The sequence below is a fragment of the Onychostoma macrolepis genome, chromosome 05 (genome assembly GCF_012432095.1).
Source record: "Onychostoma macrolepis isolate SWU-2019 chromosome 05, ASM1243209v1, whole genome shotgun sequence".
In the NCBI taxonomy this organism is placed as follows: Eukaryota; Metazoa; Chordata; class Actinopteri; order Cypriniformes; family Cyprinidae; genus Onychostoma; species Onychostoma macrolepis.
Window position 1 is genome coordinate 6,900,623 of NC_081159.1, and position 27,633 is coordinate 6,928,255.

Here is a 27,633-nt window from a genome sequence, read left to right on the forward strand (position 1 = left end):
AAAAGATCCATAATACAAAATATTAACAATATTCTAGGAATATGACAAATAAATATACTAAAATTATTAATGTAAGGAAACATAAAACAGGTGAGGAACTGATTTATCCACTTTCAGACAAAAGACAGAAATATATATATATAAAGTACAACTGTTATTTCAGAGCACACCTAAATCATAATACATATGATAAATGAACCATTAAAGCGTGAAATGTGTTGCTGGGGTAGCAAGAGTGCTTAGATACGATTTAAAGTCCTTAAAATAAAAAAAAATGAAAAACAGTTCCAAGCATTCAGGTTGTGATTCCCGCTCCAGTCCAGTGAGTGGCGATAATGGTACGTACAATGAAGCTGAGGGCAAAATCCAAATCTCAGTTCGCAGTGCCCTCTAGTGTAATAAACTGATTATGAAAAATATATTTGATCCCTGCAGCTGAGATTGCAATTTGCGCTGTTTATCTTGGGTTCGGCCACTTTCCTCTCTGGCAATCCGAGCTCATCAGTCCGGCAGCAAACACATGGAGCAGAGGCGGCAGCACACAGCTGGGTGAGTACATGATCCTGTCAAACGCCGAACAGTTTCCCTCGACTAGTTAAACAAAGACACTCTGCCCTTTATACAAAGCAGCAAACTAATAATAACACATGCAGTCATTCAGGCGCTGAGCGACGAGTCTTCTTGTGATTACACAGAACAGGACAGTGCCTGTTTGTTTGTTTGTTTGTTTGTTTATTATTGTTTCCGTGCATAAATAATATTTTGACGGTAAACTCTAGGAGACTCGCCATATCAAGCTGAGAGGATTCAGAAATGAACTGGTTTAATCCAGTTGTCTAGTCTCTTAGTAGTCGGTCAACATCTTGATTATTATCTCATCATCCTCTTTAAAATGTAATGTCCATTATAATGTTATCTTTCAAACCTCTGTTAAACCTCTAGGATGTGTCAGCTGGTCTTATATAAGCACAAGTCAGTTATGTCACTCATTTAACCACAATGTTTAAATTGAATAGAAAGGAAATAAGTTTTCAACCTGTTCCTTTTCCCTCAGGGAGAAACTAAGATTGAAACTGCTTATAAATTGCTCCCAGAAAAGGCAGAATGCACATATCAGACATTGTATTGTATGCTGTTTTATCACAACAGGATATCTGCGTCCCATCCTGACAAAAAGGACTGTGATGAGTGCCAGTTCCTGACTGGACATGGGGAGTATTCGGTAAGATCCAACTGAAGAGACACTGCTTCAGACACACTGCCCTGCCTTAGACAAACAGGATTTGAACCCTGGGGTCACGGACCAGAGGAGACAATTCTTCAGTGTTATTATCGGAAATGGCTAATAATAGATGACAAGAAAGCCAGAGCGTTCTTTTGGCGGAGTCTCCTTGTGTAGCAGCCACAGCCGGAGAAGACAGCCATCCTCAACTTTTGGTAAAATATGGTTCAGATGTTTATGGTGGGAGATTATATAGAGTTAGTTTGCAGTAGTGGGACAGTTTTAAATGTCTGCATTGACATTCAACGCGTGATTTAAATGTATAGGTGTTTAATTACCATGCCAATAATTTAATTTCAGGTAAATCATGATTCCCATAACTGAGCTGCGCTACTTTGTGGATACGCAACCTACGTATCGCATCCTAAAGCCATGGTGGGACGTGTTCACAGACTATTTATCGGTGGTAATGCTGATGATCGCAGTATTCGGGGGCACGCTTCAGGTCACGCAGGACAAGATGATCTGCCTGCCTTGCAAGTGGGTAGTTAACAAGACCTGTAGAAAGTATTTCAATGCCACATTTTCTGTGCCCTTGACCCTTGAGCCTCAAGGAATCCAGTACGACCTCGATCGCCACCAGTACAACTATGTCGATGCTGTGTGCTATGAAAACAGGCTTCACTGGTTCGCAAAGTATTTCCCATATTTGGTGCTGCTGCATACGCTCATCTTTCTGGCTTGCAGCAACTTCTGGTTCAAGTTCCCTTGGACAAGCTCTAAACTGGAGCATTTTGTGTCTATCCTACTGAAATGTTTTGACTCGCCTTGGACCACAAGAGCTCTGTCAGAAACCGTCGTGGAGGAAAGCGACCCCAAAGCTCTGGTGAAAATGAACGGCTCCTTCGATAAGAAGGCTTCGTATGTGAGTGAAGATGTTGAGGCGAGTGTTCCCATGCTGTCGACCACCAGATCTCGTATAGAGCAAGGAATCGTAGACCACTCTGAGACTGGTGTCCTGGACAAAAAGGAAGGTGAACAAGCAAAGGCATTGTTTGAGAAGGTGAAGAAGTTTCGGATTCACGTTGAAGAAGGCGATATAGTCTACCGACTCTACATCCGACAGACTGTCATCAAAGTTGTTAAGTTTATTCTTATTATCTGCTACACCGGCTACTATGTCCACAATATTCAGTTCAGCGTCGACTGCAACGTGGACATCGAGAGTCTCACTGGTTATCGCATGTACAACTGTGCCCATCCCTTGGCCACTCTCTTCAAGATCTTAGCCTGCTTCTACATTAGTCTAGTTATCGTGTACGGGATGATCTGTGTGTACACCCTCAGCTGGATGCTACGGCGCTCTCTCAAGAAGTACTCGTTTGAGTCCATCCGAGAGGAGAGCAGCTACAGCGACATCCCAGATGTGAAAAACGACTTCGCCTTCATGCTGCATATGATTGACCAGTACGACCCCCTGTATTCCAAGCGGTTTGCAGTGTTCCTTTCAGAGGTGAGCGAGAACAAACTTCGCCAGCTGAACCTCAACAACGAATGGACTTTGGAAAAGCTTCGGCAGAGGATCACCAAAAACTCCCAAGAGAAGCTGGAGCTCCACCTGTTCATGCTCAGTGGGATTCCAGACACGGTCTTTGACTTGGTGGAGTTGGAGGTCCTGAAGCTTGAGCTCATCCCTGATGTCACCATCCCACCAATCATTGCCCAGCTTACTAACCTCAGAGAGATGTGGCTGTACCACACACCCGCCAAAATAGAGGCTCCAGCTCTTGCTTTTCTGAGAGAGCACCTGAAATCGTTGCACATCAAGTTCACTGACATAAAGGAGATTCCTCTGTGGATCTACAGCTTGAAGAACTTAAGCGAGTTGCACCTTACTGGGAACCTTAGTGCTGACAACAATCGCTACATCGTCATTGACGGTTTGCGAGAGCTGAAGCGACTGAAGGTTTTGAGACTGAAAAGTAACCTTACAAAGCTGCCTCAGGTGGTCACGGATGTTGGAATGCACCTCCAGAAACTGTCCATCAACAACGAAGGCACTAAATTGATGGTGCTCAACAGCTTAAAGAAGATGGTGAACCTGTCCGAGCTGGAGCTCGTCCGCTGTGATCTGGAGCGCATACCTCATTCCATCTTCAGCCTGCACAATTTACAGGAGATCGATCTTAAAGACAACAACCTGAAAACCATTGAGGAGATCATTAGTTTTCAGCATCTTCATCGACTTGTCTGTCTAAAGTTGTGGTATAATCAGATTGCATACATACCTATTCAGATAGGTACTTTGGTCAACCTGGAGCGCCTCTATTTGAACCGTAACAAGATTGAGAAGATGCCACATCAGCTCTTCTTCTGCCGGAAGCTGAGGTTTCTTGATCTGAGCCATAACAATCTGACCGACATCCCATCAGATATAGGGACTCTACAGAACCTTCAGTCCCTTGCTGTAACTGCCAATAGGGTAAGTCAAGCTCAGGATGAATGTCTAGTTTTGGTACTTTGAGGTTATTATTATTACTATTTGATGATTTTCATATTTTGGGCTGCCAGTGTTCTTTTAAAATCATTTAAAAATGTTTAACAGTGCTGAATTTCTCAGCATTGGAATTTTATTTAGTATTTTCATATATAATGCAGTTTTCATGTTTTTCAACATACCATGTATCAAAACAATTCATATTAATTTGTGGACATTTTTATTTTATTTTGGAGTCATGAAAATATTTTAGTTTAGTTTCTAATGTAATGTAAACAAGAATTCTTTTTGGTTTTCATTAATGATAAAACCACTGCTAAAGCTTGTATTTATGTAGCTTGAGTAATTGCCACTTATGCAGATTTTGTTGTTTACTCTTTCATGCATGATGATCAATTTATTTTTATTCTTTTTACTAGATAGCTATATATATATATATATATATATATATATATATATATATATATAAAATAATACAACTGGTTCAAGAAAAAGTGCTACTGCACTTATGATGAGATGCAAGTAGATGTATGTTCTTTGTAAATACCGTAAAATTAATGTGAGTAATGTTGATTGTACTTTCACTCAATTTGGTTTTCTGATCTCTGTCGACTGTGCTTTTATTTTTTCTCATAGATTGAGGCACTCCCCCCTGAGTTGTTTCTGTGTAAGAAAATGCGAACACTGAACCTCGGAAACAACTGCCTGCATTCCCTGCCGTCACGGTTTGGGGAGCTCACCGGTCTGACGCAGCTGGAGCTGAGGGGAAATAGGCTGGAAGGCCTTCCTGTAGAACTTGGGGAGTGCAGATTGCTGAAGAGGAGTGGTCTAATTGTGGAGGACAGTATTTTCAACACTTTACCTTCAGAGGTCAAAGAGCAGCTGTGGAGAACTGACAAAGAGGCTTCTTGAAGCAGATGCATGAACCTGAGAGCACTTGCCTATGTGAAGATTTTAAATGGCGTGCGTTAAATCCAGATAATAGAAAATTATACATGTTTGTTAAATATTTCAGGGTTCATTAAAATATTTCCTGATAGACAAAAGGGAAAAGTAAGTATTTCACATTATGACATGTCATGTTTTATTATAACAGACAGCCATGGCATTTCTGATGATAGACACTGAGGAGTGAGCAGATCAGATGTTACATCAGGATTAAGGTGCTGTTCATTTTTGCCTTAATATACTCAACACTATTCAGTTACTGTATCTTATTATAAACATTATGACTACATTTTATACAAGTGTTACTGTGTAAGTGTCTGTGAAATCACTCTCCTATTCTATACTATTAGCTATACTATTGCTTGTTCTTAAGTCCATGTATCTGTATGGTTGAAGACTTCAACTCAATTAGGGTTTACAATTTTTACAGTTTACCATTAAATAACACTTGTTTATTTGAAATTGTTGGGCAAAGCTGTTCAAATTGCTCCTCATTAATACATGAATAACTGGTTAATATTCTCTAAGACTTTGAGAGCACTACATAACTTCTTAATGTTTGTTTATATAAACCCTACATGTTACCCAGCACAATATTATGCTGTACAATCTTTTTGACATACTGGTAAGTCATCTGTTGCATGAATCATTTTCCTTTTTTTTTTAGAGGTTTAGAAAGATGCATAATTCAATATTCACTAACTTTTACCCTATAGTGAGTTACTATTGTCTAGTCATCTTAAAATCCTTGTCTTTATTGGAAGTTTAATAATGTGTGTTAACTGAGTATTTATGATTGCACAAATAATTTTTGATGTGTGCATGTTTGCAGTATTTATTTAGCTGATGCAAAAACGAAGGCTAAATACTTTTACAAAATATAGATAGTGATGTCTGTATCACTATCTACATGTATTTCTTTTGTATAAATGCATAGTAGTATTATTACTGTATTAGCAATATTACTTTTTCTAAGAAGTTAGAAAAAGCCTTGATTACATTATACCTTACAAATACAGCACCTTATTTTCACCTGTCTGCTCACTTTGAAATGCCTTGAGAATGATCAATTAATAATTTCTAATGAACAGTTCACCCTTTGTAAAAGTAGATTATCCATTGCATTCAGTTGATAGACATGTAAACATTCACAGTGAAGTAGAACAGTACCCTCGACTTTGCACTAAATGTTTTCTGTTCCAGTTACACTGGTCATGTTGTTCTCGTGACAGCTAAGATGACAATCAGACATTTAAAGTGTTATGTATGTGTGCAATGCAGTTCTGACATTGATTGCATTATAACTTTGAGTGTGTGATGCAGGTTAATACTTCATGTTACTTGTTTGCTTTGTGTAGGGTTAACAGCTGTTTTGTCTCACCATTGTAATAGCCATATTCAATTTGTTGATATGTTAACAAACTTGTTACTGTTGATCGGTTATTAAACATAGCTTGCATGTTTACCATTTTACCTCAAGTATGAAACGGTGTAGGATTTTAGAAGCTTGTTTGTTTGATTCTTCCCTGTATGTATACACCCACATTGGAAACTAAGCTAATAGAATTTCAGAAGTTACTCAGGTAAGTGCCGTTCAACTTTGTACATCTATAAAGCTTGTCAAACTTTTTTTTTTTTATGTCAGTGGTATTTTTTTAACCAGTATTACAAAGTTTCCAGTGTTCACGTTTGTAACCATTTGATATATTTATGGTTGACTACTTGATTGAGTATTTGTATTTAATAAATCCACTATTGTTTCCTCCTTTATTTTATTTTTTGTTTGTTTGTTTGCAAAGTAAATGTAAAATAGAAGTTAAGTAAATGCCGCAAAATGTATCAAGCCATACAGAGTGAATAATCACTCGGTTTTCTTAGTGTGTCAATAAAAACCACTGGAAGTAGTTTAGTAATTGTGTCAATTATGTTATAATGAATACGTTAGCTACTTTATATAAAGAATAACTGGATTTTAGATTTTTGTCAGCTTTATAAACACTACAGTAGTAACAGGTTACTATTAAAATGTGTACTCAACATTATAATTATCGTTACTGTTGTTTAAACTGCTCTTATTTATGCACAGACTTGAGAAAAGGCCATTTTTAAAAGCGTGTGGTGTATGTGTATGTAGCATAGTATGTAGTGATAAATGGGAACCAATGTTTTATCGTCGTTCAGTTGCGTCGGACGTTTTTTAGTGAAACACTCCTGAAGGCGGCTTGTTGGCAATGCTGGACTGTATGTTTTAGAAGATGGTAAGATTGCTCTTTACTTCCCTATGAATGCTGAACTTTGCTAGAACAAATGTTTAACCTTTATAGTTTTGGTTATATATTGTATAGAATACATTAGGTTAACGGTTTATCTGTTTTATGTTAGTATTATATTGTTAGGAATACTCTGGCCAAATTACAGTTAACGTTAGTGAAACTTGATATTCTGTATTAGTCTTTGAGCAGCATGAAGTAATTATTTGCATTCTAAATGGGTAATTATTGCTCTTATATTAATAATTATTCTAATGATTATGTAATTCTACTTTATGAAATAAGCTGAACTCATTTATCTCACTTATTTCGCAGGCTGTAACTCTGCACACAGACCTTGGTGATATCAAAATAGAGTTGTTTTGTGAGAGAGCCCCGAAAAGCTGTGAAGTAAGACAACTGTTTCCAACACAGAGACACACATCTTGAATATGCGATATCATATTTTCCATACGTTAATTCTCTTTTTTTTTTTTCCCTCATAGAATTTTATTGCACTGTGCGCTGGTGGGTTTTACAATGGATGTATTTTTCATCGAAACATAAAGGGCTTTATGGTTCAGACTGGAGACCCAACAGGTAACTGATAATGGATTTCTTTTCTTACCTCACAGCTTTAGTTTTTAGCTTGTTAAGTTGTAAAAAGAGTGAATGCTGTTTGTTTTTTTGGTTTTTAAATTTCAGGTCAATGTTTATTTGGTTAAATTTATTAAAGTTATGTTTTTCCCGCAGGTACAGGCAAAGGAGGGACCAGTATTTGGGCAAGAAATTTTGATGATGAATTCAGTGAACATCTGAAAGTATGTATTGATATTAAAGTAATTTTAATGTTTGTGTGGGGAAAAAATATCACATTCTTTGTTTTAAGAAAGCCTCTTATTAATCACCTACTCTGTGCAAAAGTAATAAGGAACATCCACAGTATCTGGCATTGTAGTAAATCATGTATGGACCAAACTGACTTGCAATGCAATTTAAACCTCTTTTTAGACTTATTGAACTTAATCTTCCTTTTAATGTCTGTCTAATGTAGCACAATGTCCGGGGTGTGGTGGCCATGGCCAATAATGGACCAAACACAAATGCATCACAGTTCTACTTCACATATGCAAAACAGCCTCACCTGGATATGAAGTACACAGTTTTTGGAAAGTATGTGTTTTGTTTATGACCTGTCTTTTGCTAGTGTGTTGCTTTTTTTTATTTATTCATTGATTCATTCATTCTTTTGTGATTTGATCATTTCAATTAATAAGATAATAATTGTTTGTGTATTTAGTGATGCTATAATTGTTGATGATATTGAATTGCAACACAAACTCATTCTTTGTTACAGAATTATAGATGGACTAGAAACTCTGGATGAACTAGAGAAACTCCCTGTGAATGAAAAGACTTTTCGTCCTCTTAATGATGTCCGTATTAAGGATATTACTATCCATGCCAACCCATTTGCTGGTTGATTTGATTGATTTCATTGTGAAACATTCATAATGCATTGTGTTGTATAAATATTTTGTGCTTTTTTCAATTTCATGCTGTTATTTGTACACACTGACTTGCCTCTTTTTCCCGCATAATCTTTTACATTGGCTTTTAAATGTATGGTATTTTTTAATAAAAACATAATAATCCAATGTACTTGGACAAAAAAATATTTGATAGTTTCTCTTTTTCTGAAGTGGTTTCTATATAATTTGTAATGACTCTGCGTTGGTTAAAATTAGGACTACAATTTTGAAATCGTTATGACGCTCGTGACCCGGATGTTTAGGTAAACACACTAGTATGCTCAATAAAATATCTAAAATCCGCATCAGTCTAATAATAAAAATACAGAAATATATACTCTGGCACGAGAAAACTGAACAATGCGTTTAATATTTGACTGACTTCGTTTGGAAATAAAGTAATGGACTCAACCCTTAAATGCTCTTATTGTACGTACACAGTGACGTAACTAACTCGTTCACTATTGCACGTGAGAGAAAGGAAGAAGAGAGCTGTGAATATCATATCAATCGAAATGGCAACTCCAGATGCATTTAAAGTAGGTGAGGACTCTTCTCTAAAAGAGAGTTTGTTAAATATTGATAATATAGACCAGTGGTTGAGACATAAACCTCAATAACATCGATATACTGGTTGCGTTTGAATTTCACACTAAACAGTAACTTTAAAAGTGATGACTTGGCGTTTTAGGTTGGCTCTTTAAAGTGCAAAGTCACGCTGATCACCGGCGCAAGTTCAGGGATAGGAGCGGGCGCAGCGTTACTGTTCTCCAGACTGGGTGCCCAGCTGGCGCTTAATGGACGCGATGTGGACAACCTCACCAAAGTCGCCAAAGAGTGCGAGGCGTGCGGGGCAGTTAAAGTAAAACATACTGGAATCTCTTCAGACTGTTAAATACCGTCTCAATGATGTTAATAGGCTTTAATGCTTCACATATGCTCATCTCCCTATGGCTCCTGTCCAATGTATTTAGCCCTTATTAGTGCCAGGAGACTTAACAGATGAGGACACTGTGAAGAGGACAGTGGAAGAGGTCATCGCTCACTTTGGGAAGCTGGATGTCCTCATCAACAGTGCAGGAATCCTCGCCATGGGCAGTATAGAGACAACAGACATGGCCCAGTATGACAAGGTCATGTCTGTAAATGTCAGGTAAAAAATTATTTAACGTAGGGAATTTGCACTGGATTCAATAAATCAGGGGGGTTTCAGTCATTTAGATGCTGCAGACCCCCAAATATGATTACCCTCGTGTGAGGGACTCCAATCCCACAACATAAAATGTAAAAATGTATGTAGTTTCTTGTTTATTATAAATATGAAATATAAATACGGTTAATATTATGTTTTTTTTATTAGTTCCATTATTAAATTTTTCCTACTTATTGTAGTACTGAACTGTTAAATGTATTATTTATTTACTCATTTATTAACTTATTTTAATCTAATAATTAACATTATTTTTACACTATTTTTTCCCTCTAAACTTTTTCATGGATCCTATAGCACGCCCTTGCGCCCGCTGGGTGCAGTAGATAATAATTTAAAGATGTGGGTATTTGACTTTATAAGGAAATTTGACACATTTTCTTCCCTTTCAGATCAGTATATCATCTCACTCATCTCTGTGTGCCTCATCTCATCAAAACGAAAGGCTCGATTGTGAATGTGTCCAGTGTGAATGGGCAACGATCAGTGAGTTGGATGAGTTTATACATCCGTATAAGTATAAAATATAGCTCATTGTTTTATTTTTGTAGGCCCTGATTGATCATCTTAAACATTTTCTGTTCATTAGTTTCCTGGTGTACTTGCTTACTGCATGTCCAAATCAGCCATTGACCAGTTCACACGCTGCGTTGCTCTTGGTAAGGTATCTCTATAATACTGTATCTCTTTGATATCTAGAATCTCTAACGTTATTTGCAGCAGACCAGAGCTATTTGTCTTGAGTCAAAAGTTTTCTTCTATCAAATGAATGTTGATTTTAACTGAAAGGTTGAACTGTTTCCAAGGGTATTTGTTTTATAAACTTCAGTTTGGGGCAAGTTGTCACACTTGTTTCACATTCAATACTATAAAATATGTATACACATATTATATTAATTACAATATTTGTTGGCCAAACCAATGGTTTGGCATGTTTCCTTTTACATTTTTCTAGGCTGTTTAATAGCAGATTGTGAATCCAACTTACCCTATAAAGTGTGACAGCATTCTCTGAGAGCATTAATGGCAGAAGTGATGAATATTTTGTCCATTTACAGAAATTGACTTTCAATACAAAACTTGCCCTGAAAAATACACCAAAGTAAAAAGTGTGACAACTAGCCCCGGTCTCCTCTACTAGTTGATGCAAAGGGCTTGGGTATTACTCCTCTACAAACAAGTGTTTTCTCATCTCATCTTAATTGTAGAGTTGGCATCAAAGCAAGTACGTGTCAACTCAGTTTGGTAAGTTTCATTCTGTTGTTTTACATTTTACGGGCCATAGAATTGTTACATTGAGGTAATACAAGTGCTTTGTCTTAACAGCCCAGGAGTAATTATAACAGAAGTTCACAAGCGTGCAGGACTTGATGAGGACCAGTATGCTCAGGTGATGAGTTAAGATCAAATGCTTTATGTAATTTGACTGTAATGCATGCTTCTATATAACACATCATGTGTTTTCTGCTTTGCTCCAGTTCCTTGAGAAGTGCAAGGTGACTCATGCTCTCGGCAGACCAGGTGAAGTAGAGGAAGTAGCTCATGCTATCGCCTTCCTGGCATCTGATGCAGCAACATTTATAACAGGTGTAAATCTTCCAGTGGACGGAGGTCGACATGCTATGTGTCCACGCTAATGCTTTGCCGCCATGATACAGCTCTGTCATAGTTGTATGTCATAAAAGCAAAGAAATAAACAAAGTTGGAATCGATCTGAATGTTGAAATTCTTAATGTATTAACATGTTGATTTGATGTGATCTTTTATTTTTACATAGCATAATGAACATTAACAGAAAGAAGTGCACATTTCATGCAGTATCTGCAATTATTTATTAGTGTCAGCAATTTTCTCCAAATTCTGGCATGTTTACACAGATGGAAGCATGGAAACATTTATTACAGAACAAGAGTTGCGCAATAATGTTCAAATACAGCTGTTTTCAAATGAGGATGTTATACATTAGCATTCAAAACTGAAATATGGTCTGATTGGATATACTTTAACAATACATTTTTATCTTTACAAAAGATATGACAGCCAAATGATGCCACAGCAGCATTCAAAATCAACTCAATACATCTCCATTGACCTGCAATATGAAAAAAACAAAATGACATTAAACCTGACTTTGACTGTACATTTATCTATCAGTGGACACTTCATTTAGTTCTTGTAATTTAGTGTATTAATTTACAGCAGTGGTTCTCAACCTTTTTGACACCAATCCACCCTTGTCAAGAATTTATGTACCTATAAATTACGTACCTCTGGTACTTCTTTCTTTAAAAATGAATAAACTCAAAAACGTAATGAGTTAGTTTCATGTAAATTATTATTTTTGTGTTTTGTAGAATTTCAATTGATCTTAATATAACTACATTTAAATTATTTTAACACCTAAAGCCCATTCACACCAAGACCGATAACTATAACAATAACCGTAATGATAACTATATCAGTATCCACACCAGCATACAATAATGTTCTGTTTATTGTAAACACGTGCAGTAGTCATCAACTGCTTTAAATGCTCACGCTCTTTAAAACTGAATGCATTCTAACGGGCTGTCAATGTTTTTATCGTGTCATCTGAAAGTGATTCCGAGGTGTGGCCTGTTATTTGTTTGCATTTAGAATGATTTTTGAAACTATATCTTTTATCATTGTTGTTATAATTATCGTCCTTGCATTGAACGGGCCTTTTCTGGGGCCGCCAAGTGGACCCTGACCTCCTGGTTGAGAACCACTTTTTTATAGAATTGTCTTTAAGACAAATTGTGTCTACGTCTGTCATGTATATTAATATAATTTATTTAGACGTTAATATGAATTTATAGTGCTTCAAGCAAATTGCCTTCGTTGGCATTATCAAAACTGTTTTTTCCATGGATCTGCTTCAGGTGTTTACGGAGAACTGGTTTATGTGCAAACACCATGTCGCAGTAATTACAACGGTGTGGTTTGTCCCCACTGTGAAGGTTCAGGTGGTCCAGCAGCGAGCACTTCTGAGTAAAAGTCTTTCCACATATCTTACACTGGAAGGGTTTGATGCCGGCGTGGACACGCATGTGCCGGTGCAGGTTTCCTTTCTGGGTAAATGTTTTTCCGCACAGGAGGCACATAAACAGTTTGTGCATCTTCAGATGGTTGGCGTAGTTCTCCAGCTGACGGAACACGCGAGCACATTTAGGGCACTGGTGGTACCACTGCATACCCTTATCGGCATTCCTTGAGCATCCCCAAAGATTCCCTTTCCCGGAGCCGCTGGGGCCAGGCGGGGACAGCGAATATTCAGCTGCAGGGTTGATGGCGATTTCTGCAGGTCGGGTTTCCACTGTGGAGTTTATCAGGGAGTGCTGTGGCTCCGGTGAGCGCAGTGTTGGCGAGCGACTTGAGCGACTCTGGAAGTTATCAGGCATTCGCTCATCTATTGACTCTACCTTAACGATGCTAATGGGACTTTCCTCTCCTCTGCTGTTGCTCTGAGAGTTTCTAAACACAGGCGGAGACTTGGGCTGTATGATCACATCATCATCATCATCATCATCATCATCATCAAAGTCATCTTCTGCATCATTGTCCACCTCATCCTCTTCATCACATACTGTCTCCACAGCTGGTTGGCCACGCTGTGCGTTGAAGTCCGATGGCTGTCGGGATGATGCACGCTCGTCTTTGACCTCGTGTGGTTTTATGAATTTATTTAGAGCTTCGGTGCACTGCTCTACAATGTGACCCATCTGGAGGAAACTAGCAACGGTTAAATAGTGTACTAATTCCAGCTCTGGAAACTCCAGTGTCCCAGTGTAGCAGGACAGAAGAAGCTTCTGTCCAACTTCTGCATCCTGCTGTGTAGATATCTGTACTTCATGTGAGTCCTGAAGGACAAACTGGTCTCTGAGGAAAGGGGAGCCAGCAGCAAAGACCACTTTGTGTCCAGGCACTTCCAAGTCATTGATGCGGACCACAACATCACAGAAACGTCTGTCTCGACGAAGAGCATCCATCTTTTGAAGCATGGAGTCCCCAAAAGTGGGAAAGTTGAACTGCAGTATCACCCCGTCCTGAGCCATGGTGCACTATTAAATACACACAACATAACAGATTTAAACTTAGTATAACCATGTAATATATGCCTTCCTGTAACTGTCTATTTTCCAAACGCACGTGTTTAGCTAAAAGGTTTAAAAGGCACATAATTATAATGATATTTAGATGTAGATGGTGGTCTATACTTTCTGATAGCAAAAAAGTGTGCACGATGGTGTTAGTGTGGTTAGTCCAGGCCTGGAAACTGCACAGAGCTAAACCAGAAACACTGGATGGACGACTGAAGAGAATGGAGAAAAAAACTGACGACGAAGACACACTGTCACAGGAATGAGGTGAATATAAGTGTTTATTTAAAATATGAATACCTGCAGTAATTTGCTTTATTTTCTGTCTGGGTGTTTTGCTGTCCTGGGATGAGCATACAGCGCCTGTGTGTTTAGTGTGTGGCTTGAGACGGAAAAGGATGTGCCGACTTTCCCGATTGGTCGGCGAAATTTAAAGGGGCAGGACACAAATACAGGTGGCTAATTGTAAAAACCCTTAAATTCGTGTCATCTGTATAAAGATTAATTTGACTATTCTTAACTGCAGAAGGAAATAAAGATTTATTCACAGTTATACCGTACAATACAAAATGTCATCCAGCAGGCAGTTTTTTTTTCTTTTTGGGAACCACTTGAATATTATACATTAAAATTTAAATGTACAATTGCTTTAGTAGTATGAGTATTTGTTGTTGTAGTATTTCTTGATTTTTAGAGAAGGAGTTCAAGGTTTCATATTACTTAGTTCACTTTTCCATTCATGCTGTCTTCTGTGGAAACCACTTGTATATTACTTAGTAAAATAGTATATTACAATTATTGTTATTATTATTATTATTATTGCAATTAGAATTAGAATTATTATTAGAATTTTTAATATTGCAAAATAAATGATTTTTTTTCAAAACCTGCATGAATGGAAATGTTGACTGTCGCAAGTGATATGAATCCCTGAAAGCCAAAATTGCAATCTAGATAATAATAATAATAATAATAATAATAATTGTACTATTTAATATATAATATATGTAATAATATAATATAATAATTTGTATATGTATTATTGCATATACCGTATTGTCCCGAATATAAGACGACCCTTATTATAAGACGACCCCCTTCTTCCAGATGTACATTTTGGAAAAAGGCTTTTGAAAACCAAATCTTGTTTTTAGTTTTTTTCTCTCTGTAAAACACATTTTTTCTTAAATTATTTTCAAATTGCATATTTTTCCTGTTTTAATTTTTGTTTTGAAAGTATGGTAAATACTGGTAAAATGTACCAACAATGACATTGAAAAATATACACTTTTTGATATACCATAAAAATAACAGGTAGCCCATCTTAATTATATAACATTTAGGCTATCAATCTCATAGTAGCCTACCAAAATTTTATTAACAGTAGAAGTGAAATCTTATTGTAGTCTTCAAATCTGGGTACTGTCTTATGTTTTAAAATCACTTACAGAGGAAGTTTGTTCCCATCAGGCTAACATGACAGTCACGACTCATGCCGCTGTAAGCTTTTCTTTTTCTTTTGTTTTCACTCGCGATCTTCTAACATTATTACAACACACATTACATTACATATTTCATGGCACACTCGTTTTATGCGTTTTGGCGCCACCTATTGTTGTGGGTGTATTACTGACATGTCAAAGTCTAGACCCCGAATATAAGAATATTTTTCAGATGTATTTCCAAGAAAAAAACATCGTCTTATATTCGGGTCAATACGGTAATATAAAATGTAAATTATTATTATTATTATTATTATTATTTCTAGCGTGCAATTAAGGCTGTCAACGTCCACGTTATATTCTTGTTGTTTTTTTGTTTTTTTTTTTGTTTTTTGCGGAACCCACGTGAATATGAAAAAAAAAGTACATAAGGATGATGATGATGATGAAGATGATGCTCTTAAACAAAACCAGTTTGCGTAAATCTTGCCACAAGGAGGCAGTGTTGTACAAAGGAAGCAAGTTATGCCATTTTATTTTTAAGTTGCATCATTGATAATTGTCTGTTAAGTAAATTATACATTTACAGTAGGTATTTGAGATTGTTGTTATGGGGCTTTTATAGTCATGTAATGTAAAACAAACAGTTTTGAGATATTTCTACTGAATGGAAGGATCACGATATTGAATACACTGTAGCAGCTGAAGACAGAAACCCTCTTCATTTGCCAAAGGCAGTGGTAGGACACCATATCACTTTTATTGTCAGTAATATAGCCCAATAGGCAGCAGCTTGAAATGGCATTTGTTATGGTAAGGCAGAAAGAAATCAACTGATGTTTCATAAGTAATTTATGGATAACAGAAACCAAACAAGAGTCTGTGGCCTATCAGTCTAAAGTTTATTGTAAATGCTTCATTGTATGCATCAGTATGTTTACTCATCTGCACAATGGTTTAGATGGAATAATACACAGAGTGCTAGAGCTGAGCTGGGACTCTGAGCATTTCACACACCTTTATCAAATGTCAGATATGCACTCCACATCCATAATCATCAAAAAGAAATGTGAATTATGAATGCCCCATATTGAAGACTGCATAACTGCTTTTGGTGCTCCAATCCAAACATAAGTGTCACATTTTCATTATATGAGCTAATTGTCTATAGGTTAGTACATAAAATTCTACATATAAATATTATGAATACAGACATTTCATTCAGTATTTTGGATGTAGTATGGTGTTTCATTCAGCACTGAGAATGAAAAATAAATTCTGATTTTCAAGTAATAGAAACAGTGCTGCTTGAAAGTTTGCCAACCCTTTAGAACTTTCTATATTTCTGCATAAATATGACCCAAAACATCATCAGATTTTAATATAAGTCCTGAAAGTAGGCAAAGAGAACCGAATCAAACAAGTGAGAAAAAATATTTTCTTTGTAATTTATTTATTGAGAAAAATTATCCAGTGTTATTCACACATATCTGTGCGTTGCAAAAGTATGTGAATCTTTTCTTTCAGTATCTGGTGTGACCCTCTTTTGCTGCAGATAAGTTTCTTATAAATGCTGATCAGTCCTGCACAATAACATGTAGGAGTTTTAGTCCATTCTTTAGTGCAGAACCACTTAGTTTCCGTCTATGAACTGCTTGCTGAGGTCCTTCCACAACATTTTAATTGGATCAAGGTCTGGACTTTGACTCAGCCGCTCCAAAACATTAACTTTGTTCGTCTTGAACCATTCTTTGGTAGAATGACTTGTGTGCTTGGGGTTGTTGTCTTGCTGCATGACCCACGTTCTCTTGAGACTCTGTTCTTAAACAGATGTCCTGACGTTTTCCTTTAGAATTTGCTGGTATAATTCAGAATTGATTGTTCCATCAATGATGGCAGGCTTCCTGGCCAAGATGCAGCAAAACAGGCCCAAGCTATGATACTACCACCACCATGTTTCACAGATGGGAGAAGATTTTTAAGCTGGAATGCAGTGTGTTCTTTTCTCTGAACATAATAGCTTCTCATTTAAACCAATAAGTTCTATTTTGGTTTCATCCATCCATTAAATCTTTCTCCGATAGTCCTCTGGCTTGTCCACATGATCTTTAGCAAGCAATTTTCTTTTTGGAGAACAGTGGCTTTCTTCTTGTAACTCTGCCATGCACGCCATAGTTGCTCAGTGTTCTCCTGATGGTGGGCTCATGAACATTAACATTAGCCAATGTGAGAAAGGCCTTTAGTTGCTTAGAAGTTACCCTGGGAACTTTTGTAACCTCGCAGACTATTACACGTTCTGCTTTGGAGTGATCTTTGTTGGTCAACCACTTCTCGGGAAGGTAACAGTGGTCTTGAATTTCCTCCATTTGTACACAATCTGTCTGACTGTGGATTTGTGGAGTCCAAACTCTTCAGAGATGGTTTTGTAACCTTTTCTAGCCTGATGAGCAACATCAGCTCTTTTTCCGAGGTCCTCAGTAATCTTCTTTGTTTGTGACATGATTCACTTCCACAAACATGATCAGACTTTGATATCCCTGTTCTTTGAATAAAACAGGTCACGTACTGACATTTGATAGTCATTGCACTGACTGAAAACACCTCTGCACAGATGGACTCTAATTTCACCTTTAACACTAGAACTATCAAGGCAGTCATTTTGACTGTTTTTAAATTTTGCAATGTAATAACTTTATTGAAATAAAACCGATATAACTATAATACCCTGACTTTTCCTAAATGTGTGTATATTTTATTCTAACATTGCTATTTTATTAAAATTACAAAACATAAAAGAGTTCTGAGTATTTCTACCTTGAATGGCCATAGCGGTCAAATTGACCGTTCGCATTACAGACGACATATAATTTCAGCTTTTGCGACTGACAAGACTGACATTGTGAAATAAATACATTTTAAAAAAATAATAATAATAATTAGACAGTGACAATGTTTATAATTACCTGTACTATCATAACACATCTATTTATTCATGGATTATGATTCCACTGGTGGCTGCATAGTTTCCGAAACACTTTCAATGTTCTCCAGAGTGTTGTAAAGTAGGCTACAATAGTCAAAATGTATTGAAAAAAAGATAGGCTATATGTAATCATTTCCAAAATTCACAACATGTTTTATCTACTGAAATATTCAGGTTCATTTCATATTTGTTGGCATTTAGACTTTTAAATAGACTACATTTTCACTGCGGTGAAAAACCTTTGCTCTCCCGCTTGCCGGACACACAGCGAGCAAGGCACACACATTTGGGAGCAGTCTAGTCTTACATAATTATATATTACAAAAAATATCGTATTTTTTAGGGTGATGGCATAATAAAATATGACGACAGACATTCAAAGCTTCATTGTAAAACCTCAATAGAAACTTCAAATGTAAATATGATATGACAAAAATGGCATTCAGTTCAGTCTAGTATGAACGGTCAGAATGACCGCTATGGCCATTCCTAGTAGCCTAGTTATAGAATTCCGGTAGTTCTAGTGATAAATTAACTGCTAATCCAAGAGATACACATACTTTTGTCACTCACAGATACGCAATTTTGGACCATTTTCCTGAATAAATAAATGACAAAGAAAATATTTTTGTCTCATTTGTTTGATTAGGTTCTCTTTGTCTACTTTCAGGACTTGTGCAAAAATCTGATTATGTTTTGGGTCATATTTATGCAGAAATATAGAAAATTCTAAAGGGTTCACAAACTTTCAAGCAGCACTGTAAATAAATCTGACCTGTGTAAGATTGTTAGAATTTACTGAAAGTCTGTTTAAGTGCTTAAATAGTTTTATACCTGGCTGGCAATAATAGTGGAATTTCTCAGAGCAAACCAAAGTAAAGGCTCTTGTTTACAAGGACCGTGATGGGCTGGTAGTTGTTTCACCCAGAAAGCCTCACAAAAGCAAGACATCTGACACTACAGAGGTTTGGTGTCAGGGCTTTTTCAGTCATCGTTCTCAAAGTGAGGCTGTCTTGATTTCGTCCTTTGGCTCGGTTTCTCACACTGAGACCAGACAGGTTCAAATCCCTATCCGCAGCTACATATCATTTTTCTGCCACTGTCCCTAAAACTAATAGGCCTACTTCATTCAGGAAATCAGCTAGTATCGTATGTATTTAGTTTCATTGTGTGACTTTCGGTCTGTGCTACTCTTAAATGACCCGCTCTATTGCGACTCGCCTTACAGAATCAGACCTAAAGAAAGTGAAGAAGAAATAATATCAGTGAAAAGAAATGCAAGACATTCAGATAATCATGAGAGAATGTGAAGGTGTAAAGTCTTATAGTCCAATAAGATGTTGCAATCTCTATCATGATGAAAAAGAGGTGGTAGAAAAAAATCAAGACAGCTGACACGTCACTACTTTGTAATATCTGACGTTTATTCACTTTTTGGCAAAATGATGAACAGATCACTGAGAATAGTCTTGTGATAAGTGTACCCACTGATAAAGCACAAGAATGTAGGTGTCACTTGTGAGCCAGACTCACTTTTTTCGTTCTTCAATCTGTTCAACTTCACTGGATTCATCCACCACCTTTCCATTTACCATGGTCTGGGTGACCACCTTCACAATCTTCCTGGTTCTCACTTCAGGATCTTCTACAAAAGGCAGAAAAAACATTGCTATGAGCATTTGAATTCTCATAGAAAATGTATGCAAGCCCAGAGTTTTAAATTTAGTATTGCAGGTGCTCAAATGCTCTTTTTAGGAGATCACTTCACTATAACTAATTTATTGTGCCGAGTTACACTGTCAAAGAGTTGTTGACAACTACAATATAAGTAAACTTAATGACACTGTTGTAGGGCTAGTTGTAGCTCTTTTTACTCCAGTGAACATTTCTCAGGTGGGTTTATTTTTGAAAATAATGCAAACCTTAAAACATTTTAAACATTTTCGCCATTATCGCCCAGGAAAAATATGTAGAGTTCACTGATTAGCAGAGAGCAAGTTACAATGGAAACCAACCATAAAACAGAGTGTCAGCAATTTAAACAATACAATAATTGTATATAATTTTTTTTTTTTTACAAAACTGTAAATGAAGAATTCAGATGGTTTGATATATTGTACATTACATATTTGAAGAGTTCAAATGCAAATGTCTCTAAATGCCATTTCAAATTTTCCTCTAAAATGAGCATTTTTATCAGGCTCCTATGTTTAGGTTCAGTAATTTTACTTAAATGGCAATATAGGTTCTTTTCATTACCTTTTAAGTGAAATAACTGAACATAAGAAGAAAATTTCAAATGGCACTTTTCAAACTCTTCAAATATGTAATTTACAATATATCAAACCATAGTTTTGGTCAACAAAAGTTATTAGTAAAAATTCAGTTATTGTATTGGTGATACTTTTCTGAATGTCAGTGTTGTTTTATTGTGTTTGCTTATTTAAAAGCTGTGACAAAAAAATATGATTATATTGTAATTTTAGTTTTATCATAGTTTCAATAACAAAGTATTCAAGTTTTAAGAGGATTTTGTACTAGATGTTTGAAAGCAAAATACAAAAACACTGCTCAAGCATTTTATTCAAATAAACCCCAGTCTCTCCTATTAGTATCAACATTATAGCCTACAGTATTTGCATATTTTCAAAAAAAAAAAAAACTGAATACATCTTTAGTTTTATAGTCCATTCCAATCAGACTTACTTTTAGGAGAGGGTGTCTCTTTTATCCTGAAAAACAAAAAGGAAACATGTCACAAATAATTGCGTATATCAGAGATGCTTCCTTCAGCATTGTCTGGGTATACTTAAGGAACTGTAGTGTGTCAAAAGAAAACAGCATAGTTCAGCTTTGAGAAACCTCTCTGGGTTCTTACACTTCCTCTCCATCCAGCAGCCTCCGGTAGGTGGCGATCTCCAGCTCCAGATTCTGTTTGATACGCAGTAACTGCTCGTAGTCGGTTTTGATTCGTTGCATGTCCAGGCGCAGCTGTGAGAGTTCATCCTCCAGCTGTGAGAGTGAGCCTTGAAGACGCTCGATCTCAAGAGTGTAGTTCTGATTCGTCTCTCCGAGGTTCCCCTCCAGAACACCAACCTGAGGTGAGCCATAACATTCAGAACATTTTCAGTGAGTTAGTTTTTGTGAAAGCTCAAAATCTGTAAGACTGGAGTATGATTGAAGTATGTTTAAACCCATTATTAGAGATGAGCACCATCAACACTGAACTTCCTTGTACGATGTCTGATCTATAACCAGTATGTGTGAACTACTAGCTGAACAACCTGCTGAAAGCTCTTTATCACCTGTCCAGGCCATGAGGATGCAGCGTGTTTTTAGACTGTCATCACATGTATTACAGAGTGATTTTTTTATATGGGAGTAAACATATATGGTTGTTGTTTGCAGGAGGATGAACAGCAGATGGAGGGGACTGTGGTTTCCTGTGCTGAAAAGGTAACCTTGACGCATTCTCTGGATATTTGTTGACAAACTATGGGCTAAATTATTGCAAATCTAATAAAAAAAAAAAACAAAGTCCAAAAAAGGTAAAAAGAAAAACACTACAAGAATATGATGCCTCACACAGCTCACTGACATATTCACTGACCTTTAACTACAGGATAGAGGATTTGACTGTTTGAAGAATGTTTATCCAAACAGATTTACAGATGAGTAATATAACATAAGCAATTCATTGTAAGAAGGTTGGTAAGATGTGTTTTTTCCATTCCTTCTTGACTTCAAGCAATTCAGTCTTGCCTACTCTAGAGGAAATTTGTCTGGAATCTTTGTTATTATCTTGTATATAAACCTCTCAAAAAGAGACTGTTTCCCTTTTTCCAGGGGTTTAAAGTCTGGTTGCAACAGAAGAACATACATGTATGAGATGTATCATTTTCGAACTGGGGTGCAACACTCCCAAAAAAAAAAAAAAATTCACTGATGAAATTTATATATTTATAATATATATAATATTATATATATATATATATATATATATATATATATATATATATATATATTTTTTTTTTTTTTTGGCCAAATTTGATATTACTAATGCATAAAGACTTGTGTAAAGTTTTAAACTCAGATACAGATACACTGTCAACCTAATAAATAAATATTTTCCAGATAATATTTTAATAATTTGGTTTATTGATTATTAAGTCAAGTCAGTTATTTCATTTATTCAACATAAATATCATCAACAAAAAAATATTTTATGTCAATAAAAAATATAAACAAAATATGAACATGAGGATCATTATATTTAGGGCTCCTTGGGATCATCATGACGTTTTCGAATCCTCTATCATACTTCATGAGCAGTTAAGTTGAGTTAAGTTTTTGTCAGATATTTCTGAAATATCTGTGAAAGATTTGTCCTTTTGATAATATTTGTTTATTTGACTTAATCTGTTCTGATGTCTACTGCACTGAAAAAAAAAATATATATATATATATATATATATATTATAAAAGTTTACTTTGCAGCATGTTCATGACCATCTAAACAACTGGAAAAGTTCAGGAAAACAAAGAAAAGAAAAAAATTGGGAGACTTTCCTGGAACATATGGGTTTTTTCCTGGAACTTATGGGATGCAACAATCCACAATGTTCCAGTGTTCTGAAGCATACACTTGCATCTATATTATCTGGTAACGTCAGTTACTATTTGATTTGTAACAGGAGTAAAAGTCATGCTTTTACCAACTATAGTGGACATTTCACAGACAAACCGCTGCAATTTTAGGATAAACGTGCATTCATGTCACCTGTTTGCGCAGACTGTCCAGTTCCACCTCTAACGCCTGCAGGAAGCGTCGTCTTTCATTGAGTTCACTCTGAGCACATCGCAGAGCCTCGTTACTCTCCTTCACCTCCGACTGCACGGTCTCCAGCTGTCACATATACACACACACACACCACACAGAACACATATTCGTTTAACCACACCTGTGTTTGCAGTGAAATCATCAGTCTATAAATAGCTGGTTCTGGTGTGTGGAGTCTGTGTTGGATTGTACACTGACCTTCTTCAGATACCACATCTCAGCATCCTCTTTATTCTTGCGTGCGATGCTCTCGTACTGCACCCTTAGCTCTGCCATGATGGCTCCGAGGTCTGGGCCCTGGGCTGCATCCACCTCCACGTTCACTTGCTCGTTGTCTAGACGGGCCTTCAGTGTGTTCTTCTCCTTCATAGAGACAGACATTTAAAATCTCACCAGAGAGTATTTGCACACTTAAGCACTTGAAATGTGTGAATTGCATTAGATCACAAAATATCAAATGATACTAATTTTCTTAGAAATACTGACAGATTATATTTAATATATCAGCAGTCTATCCATTATTTAAAATCTTACAAACATATTTTTTTGCGTTTCAAAAATGTTTTTGAAATGTGTATTGGTGTTGTCTTTCTGTAAGGCAATACACTACAGGCACAAACATTGTATTTTCATTTACTTTTCAATTATTAAAATTTAGCTTTTCATAATATTTTTTCAGACTAGTGGAAAGACAAATCCAAAATACACTTTTAAGTGTTTTTGCACTTTATATATTTGCGCCTGTTGATTTCAATTACAATATCTTTAAAAGCCATTTTATCAAAATGAGTTTTTTTCTCCTGCACTGAACCAGAAATTTAGACTTTAATACCATATACATACACCAAACTGTACAGGGTTTATTATTATTATTATTATTATTATTATTATCTGTATTCTAACAGATTTTACAGACAGGGTTTGTTCATACATCATTTGCCTGATTTTATACATTTTATTCCTAAAAACAAAATTATGATTTTTTTTTCTGCTGTTGACAGTATTTTCTAATTTATATTATTACTTTATTAAGTGATGAAAAAGATATTTAATTTATTTAGATAATGTCTCATTTGCATATTTAAACATAACCTTTCAGAAACCTTGTAATACAAAAAAATCAACTGGGGAAGTATAGTGATATCTACATTGTTTTACCCTATTCACCTGTGTCTTGTTTTAAAAAATAGATGCCACATAAAAGTTATATTTTGTTATATAATGCAATGATCTCCATACATTTTTTATATATTTTGTACAATTGCCTATTTGTGCTCTTAACATTTTGCAGATGCTCATTGTAAAGTGATTAATTTGTTTAGGGTTAAATGCTACATTTAAGTGGAGCCACACCTGTCTGACCAGACACTTCTTCGTCTACTCCACATGTTTGTAGACCTGGGTGTGTGTGTGTTAATGTGTGTGTTTTACTCTAGATATCAATCTAAAGAAAACAGTTTGATAAGGGTGTTTCTATATCTGCAGCAGTAAAAGTCTTGATATATATCATATGATATGACTACTGTAAGAAATAAGGCATGATCTTGCTCTATCTATCTATATCTATATGCAATAGTATATTCTGCCTACATTTATTTGCACCATATGTTAATCTGCTTATATTGTTGAAAAAGTGGTTAGGTTTAGAGTAGGGTGGGGTTATGGGCTCAAAAAAAAAAATTATATATATATATATATATATATATATATATATATAAATGTATGTGTGTGTGTGTGTGAGAGAGAGAGAGACCCTGGACCACAAAAAAGGGTAAATGTTTTGGAAAGAGATCTATACATCATCTGAAAGCTGAATAAATAAGCTTTCCATTGATGTATGGTTTGTTAGGATAGGACAATATTTGGCTGAGATACCACTATTTGAAAATCTGGAATCTGAGGGTGCAAAAAAATCTAAATATTGAGAAAATCTCCTATAAAATTGTCCAAATTAAGTTCTTAACAATGCATGTTACTAATCACAAATTAAGTTTTGATATATTTATGGTAGGAAATTTACAAAATATCTTCATGGAACATGATCTTTACTTAATATCCTAATGATTTTTGGCATAAAAGAAAAATCAATAATTTTGACCCATACAATATATTTTTGGCTATTGCTACAAATATACCCCAGCGACTTAAGACTGGTTTTGTGGTCCAGGGTAACATATATGCATAATAGTAAAATGTAGCTACAAATATCAAATATTTAAAATGTATTTATATACAGGATTCCCAAATCTGAGCATGTAAATACTTTTTAGTTGCTATTAATATTTCCATATTTTACATTACATTCAGCATATAAATATGCAAAAATGTAAGTGCAAACTTTACCTATGAATATTGAGATCAACCTGAGTAATGAATGTTATTTCCTAATAATTTAATATTCATATTATTAATGTTATGTTTTGTGTTTAACCTCATCATGATTCTTCTTGAGGAAATAGAGCTCCTCTTTCAGACTGTCCAGGTCTCCTCGAAGGGTTGCAATGATCTGATCGTGATCAGATTTTGCTCGTCTCAGAGCATGACAGTCTCTCTCAACCGACTGGCAAAGAGTAGCTTCTGCCTCCCATCTGTTTAGGAACAAATAATAAACCATTAAAACCTACAAATTAGTACAAAATAGTACAATATTTTTAATGATGGATCTTTCTCTGGGATTATAGGAAGGAACAAAAAGAGCAAAACTCACTTGACCCTAAAGTCATCTGCTGCAAGCTTGGCATTATCAATCTCCAGCATTATACGAGCATTCTCCAATGTCTTTTTCCTCACCTAAAGAGCAGAAGTGTGATGCTGACTAAACAAAGGATCTCATGCAAGGACATCACTGAACATTCTTTCTGCTTTCTTGTCTATGAAACAATTAAAACCAAAGCAATAAACAGAGCTAGATCATCAAACCTCTTGTCCGATGGCATGTGCTTGAGCCATCAGTCCGTCGATGTCGTGACCCTTGGGTGCTCGCTCCTTCATCAGCTGTTTAATCTTCAGCTCCAGGTCAGCGTTGGACTTCTCCAGAGAACGCACCTTTTCCAGATAGCTGGCAAGTCGGTCGTTTAGACCTTGCATGGTCTCCTTCTCACTGGCACCAACTCCTAGACCATTCAGCGAGAAGTTGCTTAGGATGTTTAAGCCATTTCCCAGAGAGGTTGAACGAGACAGGGACAGAGTACTGGCTGAGGAGAGGGACACTTGGACTTTAGAGCGTCCCCGAATTCCACTGTCACGCATAGACATGCTGGAGAAAGACGGCTGCCGTCCCAGAGAGTGGCTGTGCACAGAGAAGCTGGAGGTCATGGTGCTCGCTGAACCAGAGACTTTCTGTACTGTATGTGTACTGCTGGTAAAGAAATATTTATTGCTTGTTAGTCTGAATGCAGCTTGTTCACTTCTGCCATGTGAAAACCATGAAAAGCCAGAATACCAATAACTCTCCTTTCCACCCTTCATTTGCCGACAGATATTTCATATTTAAAGAGCTATGTATTACTATTTAATATTACACTGCAGTGAATAACTAGATTTAGAAAAAATACCTTAAATTCACTGGATATTACATACTGTTACCAAATACGAAAATGCTGCATTTTAATGACAAAACCATTTTTGTCTTGGTGCAGCAAAAAAATTGTAATTTAGTTTCAAACCACAAAGATTTTGTGAATAAGAAATGTAATACTTACAAGGATTGTGTCCAAATGCAGCACCTGAGTGAGGTTTTGTCCGGAGAAGAACTGGTGGCTTTTATTTGTACTTGTTCAGGTGAGTCAGAGTATTTATGCTTGGGACTCCTCCTGAAGAGCTGTTGACTATATAGCCAGCCAATCACATCCCTCCACAGGTGAAAGGATATTTCCTGACTGAAACCGATAAAACACAATGAAATTTTCCCAAGGCACTATCCACAGATTACATTGCACATTTGTTTTTTGAAAACTTTCAGTGACAAATTATGTGATGCTTGACTTTAATTTCATGAAAGATTTGCTCAAAGACATAATAAGACTTTAGGAAGATAATACAATGATATTCGAGACCCAAAATATCGTCTTTTATATTCCACATAAGAAAGATTTGAAACGACATGATGGTGAGTAGGCTAAATGGTGACAGAATTGTCATTTTTGGGTGAACAATTTCTTTAAGATAAATAACAGTACAGACAATTACAGTTTATAATAGAAGTGACTTCATATCCACTGTGGGACAGGGTGTACTGTAATAACCATAACCCCATTTTTTTTTCTGAATCTGGTGTAACCTGATTTGTTTTAGAGAAGGGGAACAGTCCATTTCTGTACACTGACACTATTCACTGAGGGTACAATGATCTGTAATGTGAGAACCGTGCCTCACACGGAGACAGTCCTCCAAAGCCTCACTAGCCAGGAAGAGGCTCAAACAATGAAGAGACCGAGAGAGAACAGAAAGGCAAAACCTATGAGAAATGTTTTTATTTGGGGAGGAAGTTGACCTAATCACATTAGTTATCACACACTGTGACTGAAAATCTGAATGAATCCTTGAATTGAATTAATGGGTTTTCACTTAGTAAAACTTGTCATGATGCT

General features: G+C 36.2%; 5 protein-coding genes across 6 annotated transcripts; 3 read left to right on the forward strand and 2 right to left on the reverse strand.

Annotated features, from left to right (window-relative positions):
• Positions 1-262: 262 nt before the first annotated feature.
• On the forward strand, positions 263-4,955 carry lrrc8ab (leucine rich repeat containing 8 VRAC subunit Ab). Of its 2 annotated transcripts, none has more exons than XM_058776017.1 (5): positions 263-338; positions 436-549; positions 1,150-1,437; positions 1,583-3,704; positions 4,356-4,636. In XM_058776017.1, the coding sequence occupies exons 4-5, from the start codon at positions 1,590-1,592 to the stop codon at positions 4,629-4,631; spliced, it is 2,391 nt and encodes a 796-aa protein (XP_058632000.1). In that variant the 5' UTR covers positions 263-338; positions 436-549; positions 1,150-1,437; positions 1,583-1,589; the 3' UTR covers positions 4,632-4,636. The 2 variants fall into 2 exon arrangements, 1 of the variants encoding a protein (XP_058632000.1); XR_009271347.1 differs by lacking the exon at positions 263-338 and adding an exon at positions 4,816-4,955 and having other exon boundaries at positions 366-549; positions 4,356-4,682.
• Positions 4,956-6,849: 1,894 nt separating this feature from the next.
• On the forward strand, positions 6,850-8,593 carry ppil3 (peptidylprolyl isomerase (cyclophilin)-like 3). The gene is made up of 6 exons (XM_058776020.1): positions 6,850-6,925; positions 7,253-7,327; positions 7,423-7,516; positions 7,670-7,737; positions 7,971-8,089; positions 8,274-8,593. The coding sequence occupies exons 1-6, from the start codon at positions 6,923-6,925 to the stop codon at positions 8,398-8,400; spliced, it is 486 nt and encodes a 161-aa protein (XP_058632003.1). The 5' UTR covers positions 6,850-6,922; the 3' UTR covers positions 8,401-8,593.
• A 109-nt stretch (positions 8,594-8,702) lies between these two features.
• zgc:101858 (uncharacterized protein LOC449555 homolog) lies at positions 8,703-11,370 on the forward strand. The gene is made up of 8 exons (XM_058776019.1): positions 8,703-8,987; positions 9,140-9,310; positions 9,423-9,601; positions 10,051-10,144; positions 10,248-10,317; positions 10,867-10,903; positions 10,985-11,048; positions 11,137-11,370. The coding sequence occupies exons 1-8, from the start codon at positions 8,964-8,966 to the stop codon at positions 11,293-11,295; spliced, it is 798 nt and encodes a 265-aa protein (XP_058632002.1). The 5' UTR covers positions 8,703-8,963; the 3' UTR covers positions 11,296-11,370.
• An 88-nt stretch (positions 11,371-11,458) lies between these two features.
• Positions 11,459-14,176, reverse strand: zbtb26 (zinc finger and BTB domain containing 26). The gene is made up of 2 exons (XM_058776018.1): positions 14,080-14,176; positions 11,459-13,740 (listed from the first exon to the last, which is right to left on the reverse strand). Exon 2 carries the CDS (start codon positions 13,732-13,734, stop codon positions 12,493-12,495), a length of 1,242 nt encoding a protein of 413 aa, XP_058632001.1. The 5' UTR covers positions 13,735-13,740; positions 14,080-14,176; the 3' UTR covers positions 11,459-12,492.
• A 5,537-nt stretch (positions 14,177-19,713) lies between these two features.
• krt1-c5 (keratin, type 1, gene c5) lies at positions 19,714-26,912 on the reverse strand. Its single transcript, XM_058775225.1, has 9 exons — positions 26,746-26,912; positions 25,964-26,402; positions 25,752-25,834; positions 25,476-25,632; positions 23,243-23,407; positions 22,985-23,110; positions 21,083-21,300; positions 20,911-20,936; positions 19,714-19,849 (listed from the first exon to the last, which is right to left on the reverse strand). The coding sequence occupies exons 2-9, from the start codon at positions 26,357-26,359 to the stop codon at positions 19,734-19,736; spliced, it is 1,287 nt and encodes a 428-aa protein (XP_058631208.1). The 5' UTR covers positions 26,360-26,402; positions 26,746-26,912; the 3' UTR covers positions 19,714-19,733.
• Positions 26,913-27,633: the final 721 nt, after the last annotated feature.

What these genes read in the sequence shown, in the direction of transcription:
- zbtb26 (XM_058776018.1), bottom strand. Translation starts at nt 13,734, where the DNA reads ATGGCTCAGGACGGGGTGATACTGCAGTTCAACTTTCCCACTTTTGGG.
- zgc:101858 (XM_058776019.1), top strand. Translation starts at nt 8,964, where the DNA reads ATGGCAACTCCAGATGCATTTAAA. An exon ending in AGGCGTGCGGGGCAGTTAAA is followed by an intron (nt 9,311 to 9,422) that starts GTAAAACATACT and finishes CAATGTATTTAG; the next exon opens with CCCTTATTAGTGCCAGGAGA. An exon ending in GTCATGTCTGTAAATGTCAG is followed by an intron (nt 9,602 to 10,050) that starts GTAAAAAATTAT and finishes CTTCCCTTTCAG; the next exon opens with ATCAGTATATCATCTCACTC.
- krt1-c5 (XM_058775225.1), bottom strand. Translation starts at nt 26,359, where the DNA reads ATGACCTCCAGCTTCTCTGTGCACAGCCACTCTCTGGGACGGCAGCCG. An exon ending in AGATGTGGTATCTGAAGAAG is followed by an intron (nt 23,111 to 23,242) that starts GTCAGTGTACAA and finishes TATATGTGACAG; the next exon opens with CTGGAGACCGTGCAGTCGGA. An exon ending in TGGACAGTCTGCGCAAACAG is followed by an intron (nt 21,301 to 22,984) that starts GTGACATGAATG and finishes GGCTCACCTCAG; the next exon opens with GTTGGTGTTCTGGAGGGGAA.
- ppil3 (XM_058776020.1), top strand. An exon ending in TCAGACTGGAGACCCAACAG is followed by an intron (nt 7,517 to 7,669) that starts GTAACTGATAAT and finishes TTTTTCCCGCAG; the next exon opens with GTACAGGCAAAGGAGGGACC. An exon ending in AATTCAGTGAACATCTGAAA is followed by an intron (nt 7,738 to 7,970) that starts GTATGTATTGAT and finishes TGTCTAATGTAG; the next exon opens with CACAATGTCCGGGGTGTGGT.
- lrrc8ab (XM_058776017.1), top strand. Translation starts at nt 1,590, where the DNA reads ATGATTCCCATAACTGAGCTGCGCTACTTTGTGGATACGCAACCTACG. An exon ending in TTGCTGTAACTGCCAATAGG is followed by an intron (nt 3,705 to 4,355) that starts GTAAGTCAAGCT and finishes TTTTTCTCATAG; the next exon opens with ATTGAGGCACTCCCCCCTGA.